This window comes from Eubalaena glacialis, chromosome 3, assembly GCF_028564815.1.
Source record: "Eubalaena glacialis isolate mEubGla1 chromosome 3, mEubGla1.1.hap2.+ XY, whole genome shotgun sequence".
Lineage (NCBI taxonomy): Eukaryota > Metazoa > Chordata > Mammalia > Artiodactyla > Balaenidae > Eubalaena > Eubalaena glacialis.
The window spans coordinates 30980720-30999477 of NC_083718.1; the positions used below are offsets into that span (position 1 = coordinate 30980720).

Consider the following 18758-nt stretch of genomic DNA (forward strand, 5'->3'; position numbering starts at 1 on the left):
AATTCAACAGATATGTTGCAAACTCACTCTGGGTAGGGGACTGAGGAGAAACACAGATAAATCATTGGAACCTCTGCTCTCCAAAAATCCAAGGCTGCTGGAATGCATTGAGGGATTGATTGATTTAAAAGAAAGTAGAAATACTAATGGCATGCTTTGCATGGAATGAATCTGTTTAGTACAAATGCTGAAGAAGAGAAAAAACTATGATAAAGGGCTACATGGAATGTGATTGGATTGATTATCCAAGCTACAAATTTAATTTGCAATCCAGGGGCTTTTCAATTAATAGGTAGGTCTTTTTAGTTACATGAGAATCTTCAGGCTTATATACACCTTCCTCTTTCTCAACCTCCTAAACCCTGAATCTGTTTTGTCTCCTACAAATATCTTGAATCTACACCTCCCCCCAACCACTTGGCTATAGCTTTAGTCCAGGGCCTTGTTTTTGCACACAGGGATTATCATAATACTCTAAAAACTTCAGCCCTCTATCAACCTTCACACTATTGCTTTTCATCTTTCTGGTAAGAAAATCTAATTGTCTCTTTGAAAATTGTTACATCTGTATATCTGTTGTTCCACTAGACCATGAGTTCTTCACCGAGGAGTGAGTACTCATTCAATCCAGTGCCTAGAAAACAATAGGAATTCAATACACGCTGAACAAATGATTTTTATTTAGACCACTGATAAAATGAAAAAGAGATGTTGGAAGATGCATCACCACTACTTTTAAAGAAACACTTTGTATTGTACATAGTCTTGCTCTTAATAACCCAAAAAAAGGAATAGTAAACAAATCTCAGTAAATCATGTGACAGTCATTAGTCTCACGTGCTTTACAGAAAATGACAACTGGTGAATAAAGCACTGGACTTACCAGTCAGTAGATCCTTGTTTAGATTTTCTCTGCTTATAGAAAGAATATACTGCAAGAAAAATATAGTAGATACTGTTTGTTTCTGAAGAATGGACAAATATGCTTCTATTTTATTCACTCAGCAATAGGAAATATTAATCATTTAGCAGAAGGTTGCAAGCTCAGTTTTATAAGCATTTAACTAAGTAACCTTTTTTCTATAAACACTTTAATCAAATACATGTTATACAATGTTCACGTTTAAACTTAGGTTTGATACTATAAAAAACAAACCTTTTTCTGGTAGCAAAAACATTATTTTCACTAAGATAGATAGTTTTAACAATCAAACATAAATGTCATATATTCATCTTACGTCTCCAAATCGAGCTGTGTAAAAAACTTCAGAAATGACAGCATTACTAGAATAAATGTACTATTTCCCAAAGAAACTACTTTGAAAGCCTTCATTTCGGTGTGAAAGGCTGTGTGTGTGTGTGGTGTGGTTTTGGTGGGGTGAGGGTTGCTAGGAGTAGGTGGACCCCAGCTGGGACATGTGTTGGTTGTTTCTGACTTCATAGGGCCAACCGTTCCATGAGGTACGGTCAGAACAGTGCATAGGGCCCATGATATTTTCAGGGATTCACGAAAATATTTTAATTTTAGTTTATTTTAAAATCAGAAGAAAAAATAAATATAATGAGTATATATAAGAATAAATCCAGTCTGGATTATATTAAAGATTAATATAATCTTTATAACAATGCACTCATACAATCTAATTTTCAATATTTATTGTTTTATAGAGAAAGGGTCTCACAAAGGCAAAAGTGCCTATCTAGGGCTCATGAAAGTCATAATGCAGTCTTGCAATTCAGGGCAAGTCTATTGCTTTAAAATTTTAAAGCATATAATTTTCCAAATTATGGGACATTACAACATTTAACACAAATATGGTAATTTATTAATCTTCACCTCATTCAAATATAGGCATTTAAAATTAACAGCTAAATCTATACTTGGTGTAAAAATAACTTGGTCATGCTACAGAAGCAGTGACTGAGGAGGAGCTTCCTGTGTCTTTGCTATAAATTAAAATTAACAGGAATGCCTTCATTCTCTGCCTCATGGTTGTTTTCTAGTCTTCTACATTATTAATCATTGCATTTCCATAGAAACCACACTTGTTATTCAAAGTATATTAGGAAACATTCAAATTATGAAGGCTTATTAATGTGAGGAAAATATTCTTTCCCTTTCAGTTGATTCCTATCAGGCTTAGTTGAGATAATCTGGGAACTAATAATCTGGGAACCAACAGACATGTTGGTCCTGCAGGAAGGCCAGGGAGAGTCCCGGTCTAATCTACTCCATATCTTTGGGCAGTATCTTATTATAACCAAAAGTTAGAGTCACTCACATCAAGCTTCACTTCTCCAATACATATTCTAAAAGGCTTATCTTGTGAAGAATAAGTAAGAATAAGAACAAACAAGTCACGAGCTATAAAGTGGCCCTTGTAACCAAACCTAAAAGAAGTAGGATAATCTCCTTTAGAGATTTGTAAGACAATAGTTGCAGTGCTGACTTTTTCAAATATGCTAGGAAAAAATGTTTACATTCTAGTCCTAAAAGCCTTCAAATGAGAATGTTTTCTAGTAAGGGGGCACCATTTCTGTATTTTGGGTATAGGAGTTTAGTAAGAAGAATTGGGGGAACTCTGATCTGCTCTGTATATTGGAGAGTATTTTGATATTTGGCACCTGGGGAGGGAAATGGGAGGAACCAGTAAGACAGTCACCGCAAGGGAGAAAGGGCAGAGAAATAACAGCTGGGGGAGGGAGGCTCAGAGAAGGGGGTATAGAAAGGATTTCAGAGGTCAAATTGTACACACTAGAGATTTATAAATTGTTTGCTGCGCCCTGTGCAAGGTGGGCCTTCCATGACCCCCAAGTCTTCAGCATATTCATGTGTATTTTGAGTGAGTGCTTTTTGTGTGGAAAATGGTGAAAAGGGTGAGTTTCATGTGTGGCCATTATGGTCACAGCCAATACTAGAGGAGAGGGAGTGGACACCAAGAAGTCCATAGGACAGTAGGTAGGCTCCCTGAGCATTCGAAGAAATCCTGGGGTCATGGGGATGGCTTTGCACTTCCACAGTCTATGGAATCAACCAATTCAAAGCAATTTTATATAGTTCTTAAAAGATAAGGAGGCCCCATGTTTGACTCCAGTTTAAAGACAGTGATGCAAAGCTATAAATTTAGCATTAACTCAGTCGTTAAGAATTGAGAAATGGCAAGATGGATGGGGAAGGATCATTTCCTCCTTCCGTATTGAAGGCCCCGAAATGAGAACTCCTGCCAACACTTTCACCTTCCTGGGGAGTCATTGGTGACGAAATTGCTCCTCTCTCTCTCTCTCTCTCTCTCTCTCTCTCTCTCTCTCTGTGAGGGTAAGGAAGTCAATTTTAGCCTCAGGTCCAAGTCACTCTTTTCATTTAGCTTCCCTGTTGTTTTTGAACCATATCTTACTCCTTGATCTATTCATATTTTATTGGTTCAATCTCTAGGGAAAGTATGGATATGCTGAATTGGACCTCCTCAGCACAATGTTAATCCAAGAGAAAGGTGGGATGACTATTACGAGTCGCTCTCATTTTAGCAAAAAGAAATAGTGCAACTAAGCAGTACTACCAGCACTCCTCTGAGGGCCTCCTACACCATGCTCGCTGGCTGTTGTCTGTAAGGAAACCTGTCTTGTTTCTCCCCTGCTGCTGACCTCATGTGATCATGCAGCCTGTTTCTTTCTCCAAGGTGGTTGGAGTCAATGCATCTAAAGCTGCTGATCGCTGTGAGATTCTGTTATTCGAAAGTGCATTTGCAAGTTTTCTCATCATTGGACACACGTGACACTTAAAAATTTACATTTTTTAGAAATTTGATCTCACCCAACGTCCCTCCATAGATAGACTGTCATTTGATTGGGACAGTGTTATTTCGCTGCCGATTTAAGATTTAAACAAAATGTCTGTTTCAAGCTTCACTTTCTCTTCTCTGAAAATGAAAGCTTTCCTCCCTCTCTGAACCATATAGCTGAGTGCTCCTGCCATCGCTCGGGTGAGTTCTTTTCACAAGAACTTGATTACTATCTGTCCTCCCCAGGTTGCAAGCTCCTCTCCTGTTCCTCAGCAACTAGCACAGGGCATGGCTAGCATAGCACAGGAGGACAATTATTGCTTACAGAAAAGATACATTTAGTTAGTATAGTTTATACTTGACTTGCATGTGTAAATCTTACTCGCCTATCAAGAAGAGGCAATTCTTTTCTTTCTTATAGCACCAAGCTCAATTTGGGGCCAATTAAACAGGACATAATTATCTGAAGACATTTATCTGACTATGGATGGTCAGTGGACTTTCTTTCCCTTCCTTCCCCTGCCAGGCTCATGTATTAAGACTCTGTACCTAAGTTTTCATAATGCCAAAATAAGCAGGTTATTATTTCTAAAAAGTCAATTAATAGACAATTTTAGTCCTTCCCCACTACCCCCTCATTCCCACTTAGTCGTTGGAATGTTTTACTTTTTAATTACTTTTTAAACGCACACAAAATTTACCATCTTAACCATTTTTAAATATACAGTTCGATGGCATTAAATACATTTACATTGTTGTGCTACTATCAGAACCATCCATCCACAGAACTCTTCATCTTGTAAACCTGAAACTCTGTCCCCATTAAATAATAGTTCCCCATTCCTCCCTTCCTCCAGGCCCTGTCAACCACCATTCTACTTTCTCTTTCTATGAATATAACTACTCTAGATACCTTACATAAGCAGAATTATATAGTACTTAACATTTTGTGACTGGCTTATTTAACTTAGTATAAAGTACTCAAGGTTTATCTATGTTGTAGAATATCAGAACTTCCTTCTTTTTGAAGGCTGAATAGTATTCCTTTTTATGTTGTATAGAAAACCTACACCTCTGCTGTGTGTCTCTCCTTTACTCTCATGCTATTACCACACTCACCACACTTCTGACACCATACATGTGGGAGTTTTCCTCAAACCAAGCAATTCTCTGCAACTCCAGCTGGGCATCCTACAGTTTATTCTGACACTATTAACTTGGAGATGGCAGCAGATTCCACAGGTTAAAAGCTCAGCCCCACAAGACGATTCCCCTCCTTCACACGCCAATTGCAAATGCAGTTTGTCACCTGTGCTTCTGACTAATCAGCTATAAATCAGAAGTTCCCATGATCCTCTCTTCAAGTTCAATCAATTTGCTAGAGTGGCTCACAGAATTCAGGGAAACAGTTTACTTACATTTACCAGTTTATTATAAAAGAATATGATAAAGGATACAGATGAACATCTAGGTGGAAGAGATGCATAGGATAAAGTATGTATTTGCCATCTCTGGGTGTGCCACTCTCCCAGTACCTCCATGTGTTCATGAACCTGGAAGCTCTCTGGACCCCATACTTTTGGGATTTTTATGGAGGCTTTATCATGTAGGCATGATGGATAATTAACTCCATTTCCAGCCCCTCTCCCCTCTCTGGAGAATGGGGGTTGGGTCTGAAAGTTCCAAGCTTCTAATCATGGGTTGGTCTTTCTGGTGACCAGCCCCCATCCAGGAGTCCATCCAGAGTTACCTGGAAAGACACTGCTGTCACCCAGGAAATTCCAAGGGATTTAGAAACTCTGTGTAAGGAACCAAAGACCAAATATTAGAACAAAAGATGCTCCTAGTGTTTTTATCACTTAGGAGATTACAAGGGTTTTAGGAGCCCTGTGTCAGGAACCAGGGCAGAGACCTGTATGTATTTTTTCTATTATCTCACATAAGTATATACCACATTTTGTTTATCTATCCATCCATCAATAGACAGTTTGGTTGCTTTTACTTCTTGACTACTGAGAATAATGTTGCTATGACCATGGGTGTTCAAATATTTCTGCCAGACCCTGCTTTCAGTCCTTTTGAATATATACCTAGAAGTGGAATTGCTGAATCATATGGTAGTTCTATTTTTAATTTTTTGAGGAACCACCACACTGTTTTCCACAGTAGATGCACCAATTTACATTCTCACCCACAGGGTACAAGTTTCCGATTTCTCCACATCCTCACCAACACTTATTTTTTGATAGTAGCCATCCTAATGAGTATGAGGTGCTTCAGCTTCTTTAATCAGCACAAGATCCACAAAGACCTCACTCCCATGAGCATATGTGCTTTATTTCTTGCTACCCAAAGTGTGGTCTGTGGACCTGCATCCTGGACACCACCTGGGTGAATTTGGTTTGCAGAACCTCAGCCTCCCCCCAGCCCTACAGAATCAGACTCTGTATTTTAACAAGATCCCAGGTGAGTCTGAGAAGTGCTGATCTACCTGCAATGGAAGCTCTGCAGAGGATCAGAGACTCAGAAGAATATGAACCTCACTTGGGCTCTGCAAAATGAGGCATTGCTGGATAAAGCAAGCTGGGGTTTTTCTATGGTTGATAGATTTATGGTATATTCATTCTCTCTCTCAAAGAAATAAACGTAGAAAGAAAGTGTAATCAGATAAAAATAAATACTTTGCCCAACTCTTCACATTACTATTTCAAAGATAAGAAGAAAAACACAAAGCAGGATAATGGATTTTCTTTCTTAAACACTACATCATCATCTGGCCTCTGTTTGAGAAATTATACAATGCTGAAAGCATTTCCAGTTCATTCTATAAATTCTATTATAACTAGAATAATAATAATTTGGGGCAAGAGAGTCAGTTAGGGGGAGGCAATAGCATCATAAAACTTAAGTTTGCATAGCGTTGTTCTTGCATAGTATGCTTAACAATAAATACATGGTAATCTCTATCTAGTTGAAAGGGCATCCCAGGCCAGTATGAGCGAAGCATAGAGGCATAAAACAGCCTAATAGCAATAACAATAATAACCATTATTGAATGGTTATTAGGGACTGGGCCCTTTCTAAGCATCTCATATGAATTAACTAGTATACGTTCTTGCATTCTAAACAGGCAAGCAATGTCAAAGATAGGGTTAGAGAAGAAAGGCAGGGCCAACAAGCAAGTAGCAGGTTCCAGACATTAGACTCAGTTATTACCATTTTACAAAAAAAAGTATCTCCAGGTAAACCTACTTGTGACTTTGTCCCATAGGGAATTGCAGACTTTTTTCCTGAAAGAGAGTGAATCATTCTTGCTCTCATGGGGATACCTTGGGATACAATCTGAAATAAAATCAGAAATATCAATTTTAATTTCCATAATGCGGCATCATGCAAATAAGATAGATATTGATTTTAAAATGTGATTATTGAAGTATTTTCCAAAAATCAAAAAATAATGTAAAGGTCCATGAGAACACAGTATGGTAGAAAATCAATAAAAACTACGTTCCTGCAAATTTTAGTTTTTAGGTTTTTTTTAACCTTTAGATTTTAGAATAAATGTCAAGTTTATTTGGTCTAAATCAAATATTACAAGCGAAGAAATGGTTCATTGTCAGAGAGATTAAGTTATTTTTCTCATGATCACAAAAGAGAGTAATGCATGAGGAGTAAATCCCAGGATTCCTGAAATCCAGTGCAAAGTGTTTTCCTACACATGCCTAAGAAAAATGTGGAAATGCAAATGGCAGTTATATTGACTTATATATCATTTCAAAGACACACTGTTGCAAAAATACTATCAATAAAAATACATTATTTCTCTTCACATTTCCAAGATACATGATAGTGAGAAGTTTGGCGACATTGAATCCATATAAGGAAAATCTGCAACAGGCACACAATCCAAACACTGAGAGCTCATTGGTTTCAGAATTCAGAAGTTTTCAAATTTTAGATAGGCGATGTAGTGCATATGTGGTTATTATATGACACACAGAGGAGTCTAGGGCACCGCCCCATAACACAATATTTCTTTAGTAAAACACATTCACACGAAATGAGATTTTTTTAAAAAGGCTATAAAAAGCCTCACATCAGGTCAAGTTTGCTGCTGAGTGGGTGATGAAAAAGCTTTCTAGTCCCAGAACTTCTGGAGTACAGAGTTGTGGATAAGAGATTATGGACCTAAGTAGTCAAAAGAATGGAGGTCGCCTGCTTCCTCTCACCCTGGATGCCATCTCAGATCACACTTCTGTAGGCAGAGGTTCACGATACTGTTGAGAGCCCAGTGTCAGAAGTGATGATCAAGTTCCCACCTGATACAGTATCTGCCTGCCCCACAACCTGCTCTGGTCCCCCCAGGTGCTTCAAGTGTGAAATGTTCACCCTGTTGTGAAATTTAGAAGTTTGAAAACCTTTGTAAGATGAGCTCTCATGCAGAGGTTTCTTTGGCATTAAGTGGTGCTTTGAACTAGGAGAAATCAAGACTGTGCAGTTGTTGAAAAACAGCAGGTGTTATTTTCTATAAGGAAAATGCATTAACAAGGTACCTGATCTTCCAGACCAATGGATTTCAAGGCTTGTCGTCCTCTATAAGAAAGGGCCAAATTAATGCTTCTTCCACGTGCAAATTTAGTCACTCGTATATCTAAGATATTGGAAGTAAACCCCATGTTACACACACTTTCTTATATCCTAATACAGGATGAGCATAGAGCACCTGAAAAACTGGTGCCATCTGGACCAAATTAAAAGACCTTGTTAACTCTTTTAAAGAAAACACGGATAGTAATATATTTATATTAAATTAAATTTAGATAGTTGAGGTTTTTAATGAAATCTAACAGTTCATCTTTTAAAATTATTTTCTTTTTAAAATCTAAGGAGTTGCCAACAAACAAATGAAAGGATGCTCAACATCACTAATCATTAGAGAAATGCAAATCAAAACTACAATGAGGTATCACCTCACACTGGTTAGAATGGCCATCATCAAAAAACCTACAAACAGTAAATGCTGGAGAGGGTGTGGAGAAAAGGGAACCCTCTTGCACTGTTGGTGGGAATGTAAATTGATACAGCCACTACGGAAAACAGTACGGAGGTTCTTTAAAAAACTAAAAATAGAACTACCATACGACCCAGCAATCCCACTACTGGGCCATATACCCTGAGAAAACCATAATTCAAAAAGAGACATGTACCACAATGTTCACTGCAGCTCTATTTACAATAGCCAGGACATGGAAGCAACCTAAGTGTCCATCGACAGATGATTGGATAAAGAAGATGTGGTACATATATGCAATGGAATATTACTCAGCCATAAAAAGAAATGAAATTGAGTTATTTGCAGTGAGGTGGATGGACCTAGAGACTGTCATACAGAGTGAAGTAAGTCAGAAAGAAAAACAAATACCGTATGCTAACACATATATATGGAATCTAAAAAAAAAAATGGTTCTGAAGAACCTAGGGGCAGGACAGGAATAAAGATGCAGACGTAGAGAATGGACTTGAGGACACGGGAAGGGGGAAGGGTAAGCTGGGACGAAGTGAGAGAGTGGCATGGACATGCATACACTACCAAATGTAAAATAAATAGCTAGTGGTAAGCAGCCACGTAGCGCAGGGAGATCAGCTCAGTGCTTTGTGACCACCTAGAGGGGTGGGATAGGGAGGGTGGGAGGGAGACGTAAGAGGGAGGGGATACTGGGATATATGTATATGTAAAGCTGATTCACTTTGTTATAAAGCAGAAACTAACACACCATTGTAAAGCAATTATACTCCAATAACGATGTTAAAAAAAAAAAAGATAAAAAATCTAAGGAGGAAGAAGTCAAAGAATCAGAACAACATCTCACATTATTCAGTATTGTCTTACCTTCTCTAGCTTCATATACATTAACTTGGAAATTCCTCTTGGCAAGGAAGCATGCATTTAATGATCCAACCTAGGAATCAAAGCAATTTTTTTCATATTTTTATTTGATTCCACAAATACAGGGAATTTTTGCTGGCTAAATGCAACATCATGTGTGGTCATAGCCTCAGTCATCACATTGATTTACTCAGTCACTACTGGAAAATACCATTTGCAAAAATAATGGGATTAACCCAAGATTAAGCAGTATAATTTTCAAGGAAGTTTTGGTTTTTCTCTTTTTTTTAGTTTTGTATGATGAGATATAACTTTCATACAGAACAATCATAAACCATGTGTACAGTTTACAGAATAATTAGAAAGCAAACACCCATATAGCCACTCTGATCAAAAAGTAGAACATTGCCAATCTCCTATAGCTCCCCCAAACTCCTCCCCAGTTACAATCCCCGAACTTTCACCTAGAGGTAAACATTCTGACTTTTGTGATAACCAATCTTTGCTTCTTTATAGTTTTACCACTTAGGTATACCTCCCTAGGCAATATAATTTAATTTTGTCTGCTTTTGAATCAGATAATTAGAATCACACTTGTGTATTTTTATTTGCAGATGCTTCTTTAACTCAATAATATGCTGATGAGATCCATCCATATGATCTCACATAAAATCCATTTTCATTACTGTATGATTTTTCATTATGTGAAATCTCACAGACTATTTAACCATTTTACTGTTGAAGGACATTTGAGTTGTTTCTGGCCTGAGAATATTATTTTTTCCAGTTTTATTGAGATCTAATTGATATATAAATTGTATAAATTTAAGGTATACAGCATAATGGTTTGATATATGTGTATGCTGTGAATTGATGGCCTGGGTCAATTAACGATGCTGCAAAGAACATTTCTGTACATGTATCCTGGTACACATGTGCATGATTTTTCTCTAGGGTTTTATGCACAGAAGTGGAAGCCCTGATCAAAGGTTTATGTATCTTCACCTTTATTATGCCAAACTGTTTCAAAATTTTATACTAATGTGTTTTCCTATCAGCAGCTTCTGAGAGTTCATCTTTGCCAGCACTTGGTGTTCTCAAACTTTTAAACATAGTTGTGGTTGGGTAAGGTGAGGAGGAGTATAGGTTTAATTTACATAAATAAATAGTTGTTAATAAAGAGATTGAACACTTTTTCATATATTGATTACCTCTTTGGATCTCCTCTTTTGTAAAGTGTCTGTCTTGCCCATTTTAGGTTGAGTTGTCTGTTTTTTCTTCTATCGATCATTTGAGCTATTCAGAGATCTGAGTACATGGTATGTCATTTTTAAATGTTGCAAATATCTTTTTCCATTCTGTGGCTTGCTTTTTAAACTATATAGTATCTTTAATGATGAGAATTTATTTTAATGTAGTCACATTTATGACTCTTTTACATTATCATTAATGCATTTGGTATCCTGCTTAAGAAATCTTTCCCTACTTTGAGATTATAACAACTTTTTGTTTATTGCCATCTCAAAGCTTTATAGTGTTGCCCTCCTAAATAGCTTTATATAGGTTGCAGTGATTAATGCCTCACCACTAGCAACTTAAATTTGAGAACACCATCTATATTTAATTATCACACTCGAATTTTCAGCAGCATTCAATACTGTTAACTAACCTTTCTTCTTGAAACACTAAATTTCCTTCATTTTCTGTTATTTCCATACATCTCTGGCCATTGCCTCTTTCTGTCTTTCACCCTTGCAAAGAAGGACAATCAAATGTTGGGGTTTCTTAAGCCTCCATCCTGGTCTATCTTCCACATCCATGGTGATGCAAAAACTTACATCTCGCACTTAGATCTCTTTTTTGAGCTCATGCATATAGATGTTTAATTGATGTACCTTTTTAAATGTCTCAAAGCACCTCAGAATCAACAGATATAAATTGAAACTTGTGATCCTTGCCCCAAATTGTGTCAGTTCTCTTCACATGAGATGGATGGGATGTCTCAATGAATGACATCTCATCCATCCAGTTGCTCAAGCTAGAAATCTAAGAGTCATCTGTGGCACCTCTCTCTCTCTCATTCTCCACATCCAATCCATTCCAAGTTCTGCCAATTCTACCCTGTAATGTTTCTCCATCTATCCATCTCTTTTCATGCTGCTAGTTATCATAATCATTGTGCTTGATTAATATCAAGTTTCCTTTTTATTCTACCAGCATTCATCTGACTTCTTGACCATTGATTCTCCACAAGCAGCCATTTGGTGTAATAGTGAAACAGGTCATTTGAATGAAATCTTCTGCTAAGAGAAAAAGGAAGCCCAGGCAGGTGAACTTGGCATTTGGAGCCACACCTAGGGTTATCTACTGATTACAGGGGAGGCAAAGAATTTCAACAGAATTTTTGATAGATTCATGAAGTTAGAAGGACAAAATCTGGAGTTTAGGACATGTATCCCAACCTCCTGTTCAGAAGGGTTTAATAAATGCCCAGGCTTTGGGTTAGGACCCTAAACAGGTATATCTTAGAAGTAGGGTAAACTGGAAATAAATCAATGATCAAAAGGACCAAAGTAGGCTTAGGAATCATCTCTAGCCCTGATTGGATTATGTTCATCTGGGATTGCTGGTAACCACAGCCACCTGACAGAAGCAAACATAATCTTCTCAGAGAAAAATGACATCATCGTAGGCCTAAGATTTTCTCCATAATATTTTTACATTATGGAGATCACATCACTGTTCTGCCCCAGCTTTGCTAGCCTTCTTTCAGCTGCTTGTACTCATCATGCTCTCCCTCACCAAAAGATTTCTGTGGCTAACAATCTTCTTCTCTTTCCTCTTTTTCTAGTAAATGCCCATTCATCCTCAGGTCTCCACTCAGCTTTACTTCCTTAAGGAAGCCTTCCTCAGCCACTCTAACTACCTCAAACCCCTTCTTATGAGTTCTCATAGTGCTACAGACTTTTCCTTTGAGAAATGTTAAGGGTTGAATTGTGACCCCCAAATTCATATGATGAAGTCCTAACCCCAGTAACTCAGTGTGACCTTATTTGGAGACAAGGTATTTACAGAAGTAATTAAGTTAAAATGAGGTCACTAGGGTGCCCCCAAATCCAATATGATGGGAGTCCTTATAAAAAGGGGGATTTGGATACTGAAACACTCATGGAGGGAAGATGATGTGAAGAGACACAGGGAGAAGACGTCCATCTACAAGCCAAGGAGAGAGACCCGGAACAGATCTTTCTTTCACATATCTCAGAAGGAGCCAACCCTCCTGACACCTTGATTTTAGACTTCTAGCCTCCAGAACTGTGAAACAATAAATATTTATTTTTTAAACCACTTGTTTGTGGTACTCTGTTACGGCAGCCCTAGGAAACTAATACAAAGTGCTCATCACAATTGAAAGTTTACATCCTTAGGGTGATTCTGTAATCAATAACTGTCTACCCCATTAAGCTGCAAACTGTTTTTGTTCACCATTTTATCCTTGGCCAAAACCATTGTGTTTGCAACATAATAAGTACCTGATCAATATTTGTTGAATGTATAAATGAATGGTAGAGATTACATTTTTAAATAAAATTTGTAACCAAACCAAGCCAAATTATACTGAGCATCTGTTATGCATGATTTAATCTGCTAGATTTTAGGGATCTAAAGTTTGTCAAGCTAAGTACTCAGGCCCACTGACACCTAATTTAGTTCAGGTGTCAATCTAGTTCAATCTAGTTTAATCTAGTTCAAGAAGAGACAAACATATAAACTAATCAATGTTTAGTAAATTTTATATAAAAATTTTGCAGATCCCCCACAGTATCTGAATTTCATATATGGGTTGGTTAAAAAAATATATAATAAATTTAATCATAAAACATTTATATATACTTTTTAAATAATTATATATTTCAGTCATATAATTTTATTCCATTTACCCAATGTTTTGTGCATATAGATTGAGATACCTTTCCCTGCAAAATAATTCTCGGCCCAGATGTGGAAATCAATGTTAAAAGAAAGAAAAACAAAAAGGGACTAAATGAAGTCTTAGAGAACATACAAGAAAGGGATTAATTTTGCCTTAAGGGATCTAGCAGATTGTATTTTTCAAAGATGGTCATAACAATACCTCTTCTGTTATTTGATCTCAACACTCCTTCAGCAAGAAATGGAGTTTATTTCTTCACTTTCTTGAATCCAGGAGGGCCTGTGATAGCCTTGATCAATAAAATGCAGTAGAAGCGACACCTGAGCCATTTCCAGGCATAGTCCTTAGCTGGCCTGGAAGCTTCTGCTTCCTGCCTTTTGGAAGTCAGTGATCATATAAGAAGAGTACCTATCTGGAGGCTGCTATGTGTGAGAAACCCAAGCCACATGGACAGGACACATGCAGTTGCTCTAATTAAGAGCCTCAGCTGAGCGTTTCACTCATCAACAACCAACACAAACTGCCAGCCATGGCAGTGCGCCATCTTGGACATCCAGCTTAGTCAAGCCTTCAGATGACTGCAGCCCCAGGCACATGGCAGAACACTCACAGAACTGTGAGGCATAATAATAGATTGTTGTTTTAGGCCACTAAGTTTTGGGGTAGTTTGTTACACAGCAATAGATAGCCAGAACAAAGGGATTGGTAAAAGCTTCCTGGAGAAGATTATTTTTTAGTTGAGTTGAAGAATAAGACTATTTTGACTTGTAGAGAAGAAGCAAATTGATAAAGAGTATGAATCCTTTGGAATTTTAAAAACAACTTTCAGGAGACATAGAAAAATGATTATTTGAAAAATATTTATTGATTCCTAAGTATTACAAGAATCTTTGTTAGGCATTAAAAGTGGTCCAAAGATAATACATAATGGCTGCCCCAAGGGAGTTCACAGTCTTGGCTGGATCTTCATTTTTTCAAATATTATTCATATATTTATTTAGCACATATATATTGATTTTTTTCTATGTGCCAGCTCTGTGCTAGATGCTAAGGATACAACCAAGAGCAAGATATATCTAGGTCTCTCAAGGGGATTACAGTCGATTATAACACAGAGTGATAAATAGTATGGTGGGGGAAGTGCAGCTATGAGAGTATGGAGAAAGGACCCTTAACCCAAATGTAGGGTTACAGAGTAAGATAGGGTATGACTTCTCAGAAAAAAATGAAATCTAAGCTGAGACTGAAAGAATGAATGGGAGTCAACCAAATAAGTGTGGGTGGGTCAGGAGGAAGAGGGTTCTAAGTAGAAGGAACACATGATAAAGGTTAAAAATAACTACTAGAAAGAATAAAACAGAAATCCAATTAAAGAAACAATAATAATAATGTACAAACCCAACAAGAAGTTGTTATGTATCATTCATTCATTGCTCTAACTCATTTAATCTTCTCTGCAGCCATATGAAGTAGATACTTTATTATCTTGTTTTACAGATATGGAAATTGAGGCACAGAGAAGTTAAGTGGCTCTCCTAAGGTAACACAGCTAGTGAGTGCTGGAGTTGGTATCAAGATTCAAATGGATCCAATCTGTCTCCAGAACACAGGCTCTTAATCAATAAAGTAGAAGTATGGGTGAATAGCATACAGTTGAAGATTGAGACCATGAATTAAGAGTGGCCCCAAGATTTGAGGTTTTGTTATATTTTTTCATTGTAGTACTGAACAGCGTGGATTCTATAGAGAGGAAGAAAACCACTGGAATCAAGCAGAGTGGGATCCAACCATTTGGATGGAATAGAAAGCAAGGAGTTGAAGTATTATTTGGATTAATGAACAGTAACAATTAAGTTGGATGGGATGGAAGGAAAATAGAGGGGACTGATGAATGGGGGAAGTCGGAGTTCCCTGTGAAGAATAGATGTAGGAGAAGCAACTGAATGAGAGAGCTAGGAAGTTAGGAGGCTTTGAACAGAGAGTCCTATATCCAACACTATTATCGTAGATGAGGCACTTCTGTGGAATGACAAGGTCGAAGTCCAGGATGTGGTCATGGGACTTTGAGACTGAAGTATGGTGGAGGTGGAAGGGATTGAAAGCACAGAATTCTAGGAACTAACAGGCTAAGGAACTGGTTGGGTCAGCAATGTAAACTTTGATAGTCACTCAGTGTGATGTCAGGGCTGGGGTATAGAAAAAAGATTATGAAGTCTTCAGTATTGGGTAGAAGTGGCCTAGAAGTTGATTGATGACAACAGTGAGGGGACAGAGGTGATATAAGTAGTATAAGTAACCTCAAAGGATTTGCACATAAAACTGGAGACAGAAAGGGCTGGAAGTTTCGGTGTAGAGTAAGGGTATCATGGCAACTCCCAATCTTGAGATACTTGAGCTGTGGGAGAAGGCTGCAAGAGAACTGCTGTCCTCAGGTTTAAGCTAAGGCCAGGAGTCTGAGGGGAAGTGCAATAAGTAAAGTGAAAACACTGGAAATTTTGCCTACCAAAAAACAGATCCAGTGGGCTCTGTGGAAGATTTTGCAAGGGAAGGGAGAAAAGAGAAGTTCAGCAGGGAGACACGAATCACAGAGCTAGATGAGGGTACACCTGCGAGGGCATACTTAACTAGAGGACCTCTGAGATGTGAGGCTGGTGCCTTCTCAGCAGCCCCCAGTCGATGTGGGGATTAAGGAGAGGGCCTTGCACCTGGGCAGTGTTTAGGGGACCTATTAGTACAATTGTAGGCACAGGAGGACCTGAGTCCTCTTCTACTATTTACTCCACATGAGTTTTTTTTCCTCTGCTCCAAGGCAACTTAGCATCTAAGCAATTAGATATTCTTTTTCTTAATAATCTGATGGTTCAGGGCTTGTGTCTCCTCTCACCATGGATACTGCAGCCACCTAACTTTCTTCATATTATTCAATTTCTGTAGACTGTGGTGGTTATTTTGTAGTCAGTCCCTATTTAAACCATTAAGCGTGTGGAAAGTTTAAAAATTTAATTTTGCAAAGCAATTCACATATTTAATATCCTGAAAGGCCAACCAAGAAATCCATGTTGAATTATTTTGTTAAATAAATATACCAGAGGTAAGAGGTGGTAAGTAGGCAGAACACAGAGGATTTTTAGGACATTGAAAATACTTTGTATGATACCCTAATTTTATACATTTATCCAAACCCACAGAACGTACAACACCAAGAGTGAACCACAAGGTAAACTATGAAATTTGAGTGATAATGATGTATCAATGTAGGTTCATCAACTGCAACAAATATACCATTCTGGTGGGGGAGGTTGATAATGGGGCCAGAGGTATATGGGAAATCTCTGTATTCCCCTTAATTTTGCTGTGAACCTTAAACTGTTCTAAAAAATATAGTCATAATAAGTAAGTAAGGACTTCCCTGGTGGTCCAGTGGTGAAGAATCTGCCTGCCAATGCAGGGGACACAGGTTCGATCCCTGGTCCAGGAAGATCCCACATGCCGCAGGGCAACTAAGCCCGCACACCACAACTACTGAAGCCTGCGCTCTCTAGAGCCTGTGCTCCACAACAAGAGAAGCCACCGCAATGAGAAGCCCGAGAACCGCAACAAAGAGTAGCCCTCACTCGCCGCAACTAGAGATAGCCCGTGCGCAGCAACGAAGACCCAGTGCAGCCAAAAAAAAAAAAAAGTAAGTAAATAAATAAATAAGCAAACCATTTTTTCCTGTGTAGCCACTACTTAAATTGAGAACACATTACTTGTTAACATTTGGTGTGTCTGAAGAGATCATTACAAATTGCTTCCCTCTTAATCCCTCAGTCTGAAGTGACTTCACCTTGTACTGTTGTCATCATTTTCTCATCAGTGATCAAGCTATCTCAGCTGACAGTATGACTTGGTGCTTGGCATAAAAAACTGTGTGTCTTAATATCTTTTTCATGCCTTTCTTCACACCTTTCCAGCAAGGCCCTGGACTCTTTTGTGTTTCACTAATCACAGCTCCTTTGATCTTCTTAATTCCCTTTTTTCCTCCCCTGATTTCTTCCAGCTTATGAAAAGTTGCCTGCCTATCTTCCCTTCACATGTGTGTTAAAGAATATCTAGTAAGGACAATAGTAAGTTGTATCAAGGAAAAGAAAAACTGTAAGCTAACTAAAGTTCATACAATAAAATAAATTTCTTCCAAAGGCTAAATTGCTCTATAGCATTAGGGAAAAAAATAGAAAGGATTAAAGGCTAGATAGAATAAGTCTCACTGAAGGAAAAGAGAAAGGTTTGTGAAACTCCTCTTTCTTTCACAGTATTATAATCATAACTGCTTCTTTTATGTTTGTGGAAAGCAGGACAGGGGAAGGATATTGATCAGGAGACCAACTTGGTCAGGAAAGTTGGAATGAGGCTAGAGGAAGTAATTTAGAAATGAGTTTTTCTTACTGGGAAAACAGGCCAGGGAGAAAGACAGTAGGACACACAAGCCACAATCTAAACAACGAAAGATCAGTGAACCTAATGTAGGGAAATGGTGTAACCGAGCAGGACCCTTTAGGGCCTTCCCAGGGCATGCCCTTCTGCCATGTCCTTTGCTTTAGCTGCTCTCTGAAGTACCTAGATAATAGTATCTGATGCACATTTCCTGAGTTGTTTTACAGATGTGAACCCCTCCCCCCCAACAAATGGAAGATGTTAACTACTTGATGACCATGAGCACATAGCCCCCACACCTCCTGAAGCCTAAGGATTGATAATGTTAACCCCTGTGACACTGCTCTGTTACCTCACTATCAACAAACCAGAGAATTGTGCATGAGCTGATCACATACCCTGCGATACCCACCCCTCACCTGGCCTTTAAAAATGCTTTGCTGAAACCCTTCAGGGAGTTCAGGGTTTTTTGGGCATGAGCCACCATCTCCTGGCATGGCCCTGCAATAAATCTTCCTCTGCTCCAAACTCCAACATGTCGGTTTGTTTGGCCTCACTGTGTGTCAGGCAGACGAACTTGCCTTTGGTGACAATGACAGAAAAGTGGAGAAACTGAGATTCAGAAGCAAGAAATCCATTCATCTGTTTCCTGGGAATTCAACTTGAATTATAGAGTAAATCAGCTGTAACAAATGATGTACAAACAAGAGTCTCAGTGACTGGGTTCAGAAGAGGCTCAGTTCCA

The 18758-nt window shown here is 38.2% G+C and overlaps 1 protein-coding gene across 1 annotated transcript in view; it reads right to left on the bottom strand.

Annotated features, from left to right (window-relative positions):
• The window catches only part of KMO (kynurenine 3-monooxygenase), a 53869-nt gene that overhangs the window by 23650 nt on the left and 11461 nt on the right, over positions 1-18758 (bottom strand). Inside the window, 4 exon segments of the mRNA XM_061185421.1 lie at positions 884-932; positions 7032-7121; positions 8333-8430; positions 9670-9739. Of these exon segments, the coding sequence (XP_061041404.1) occupies positions 884-932; positions 7032-7121; positions 8333-8430; positions 9670-9739 (307 nt within the window).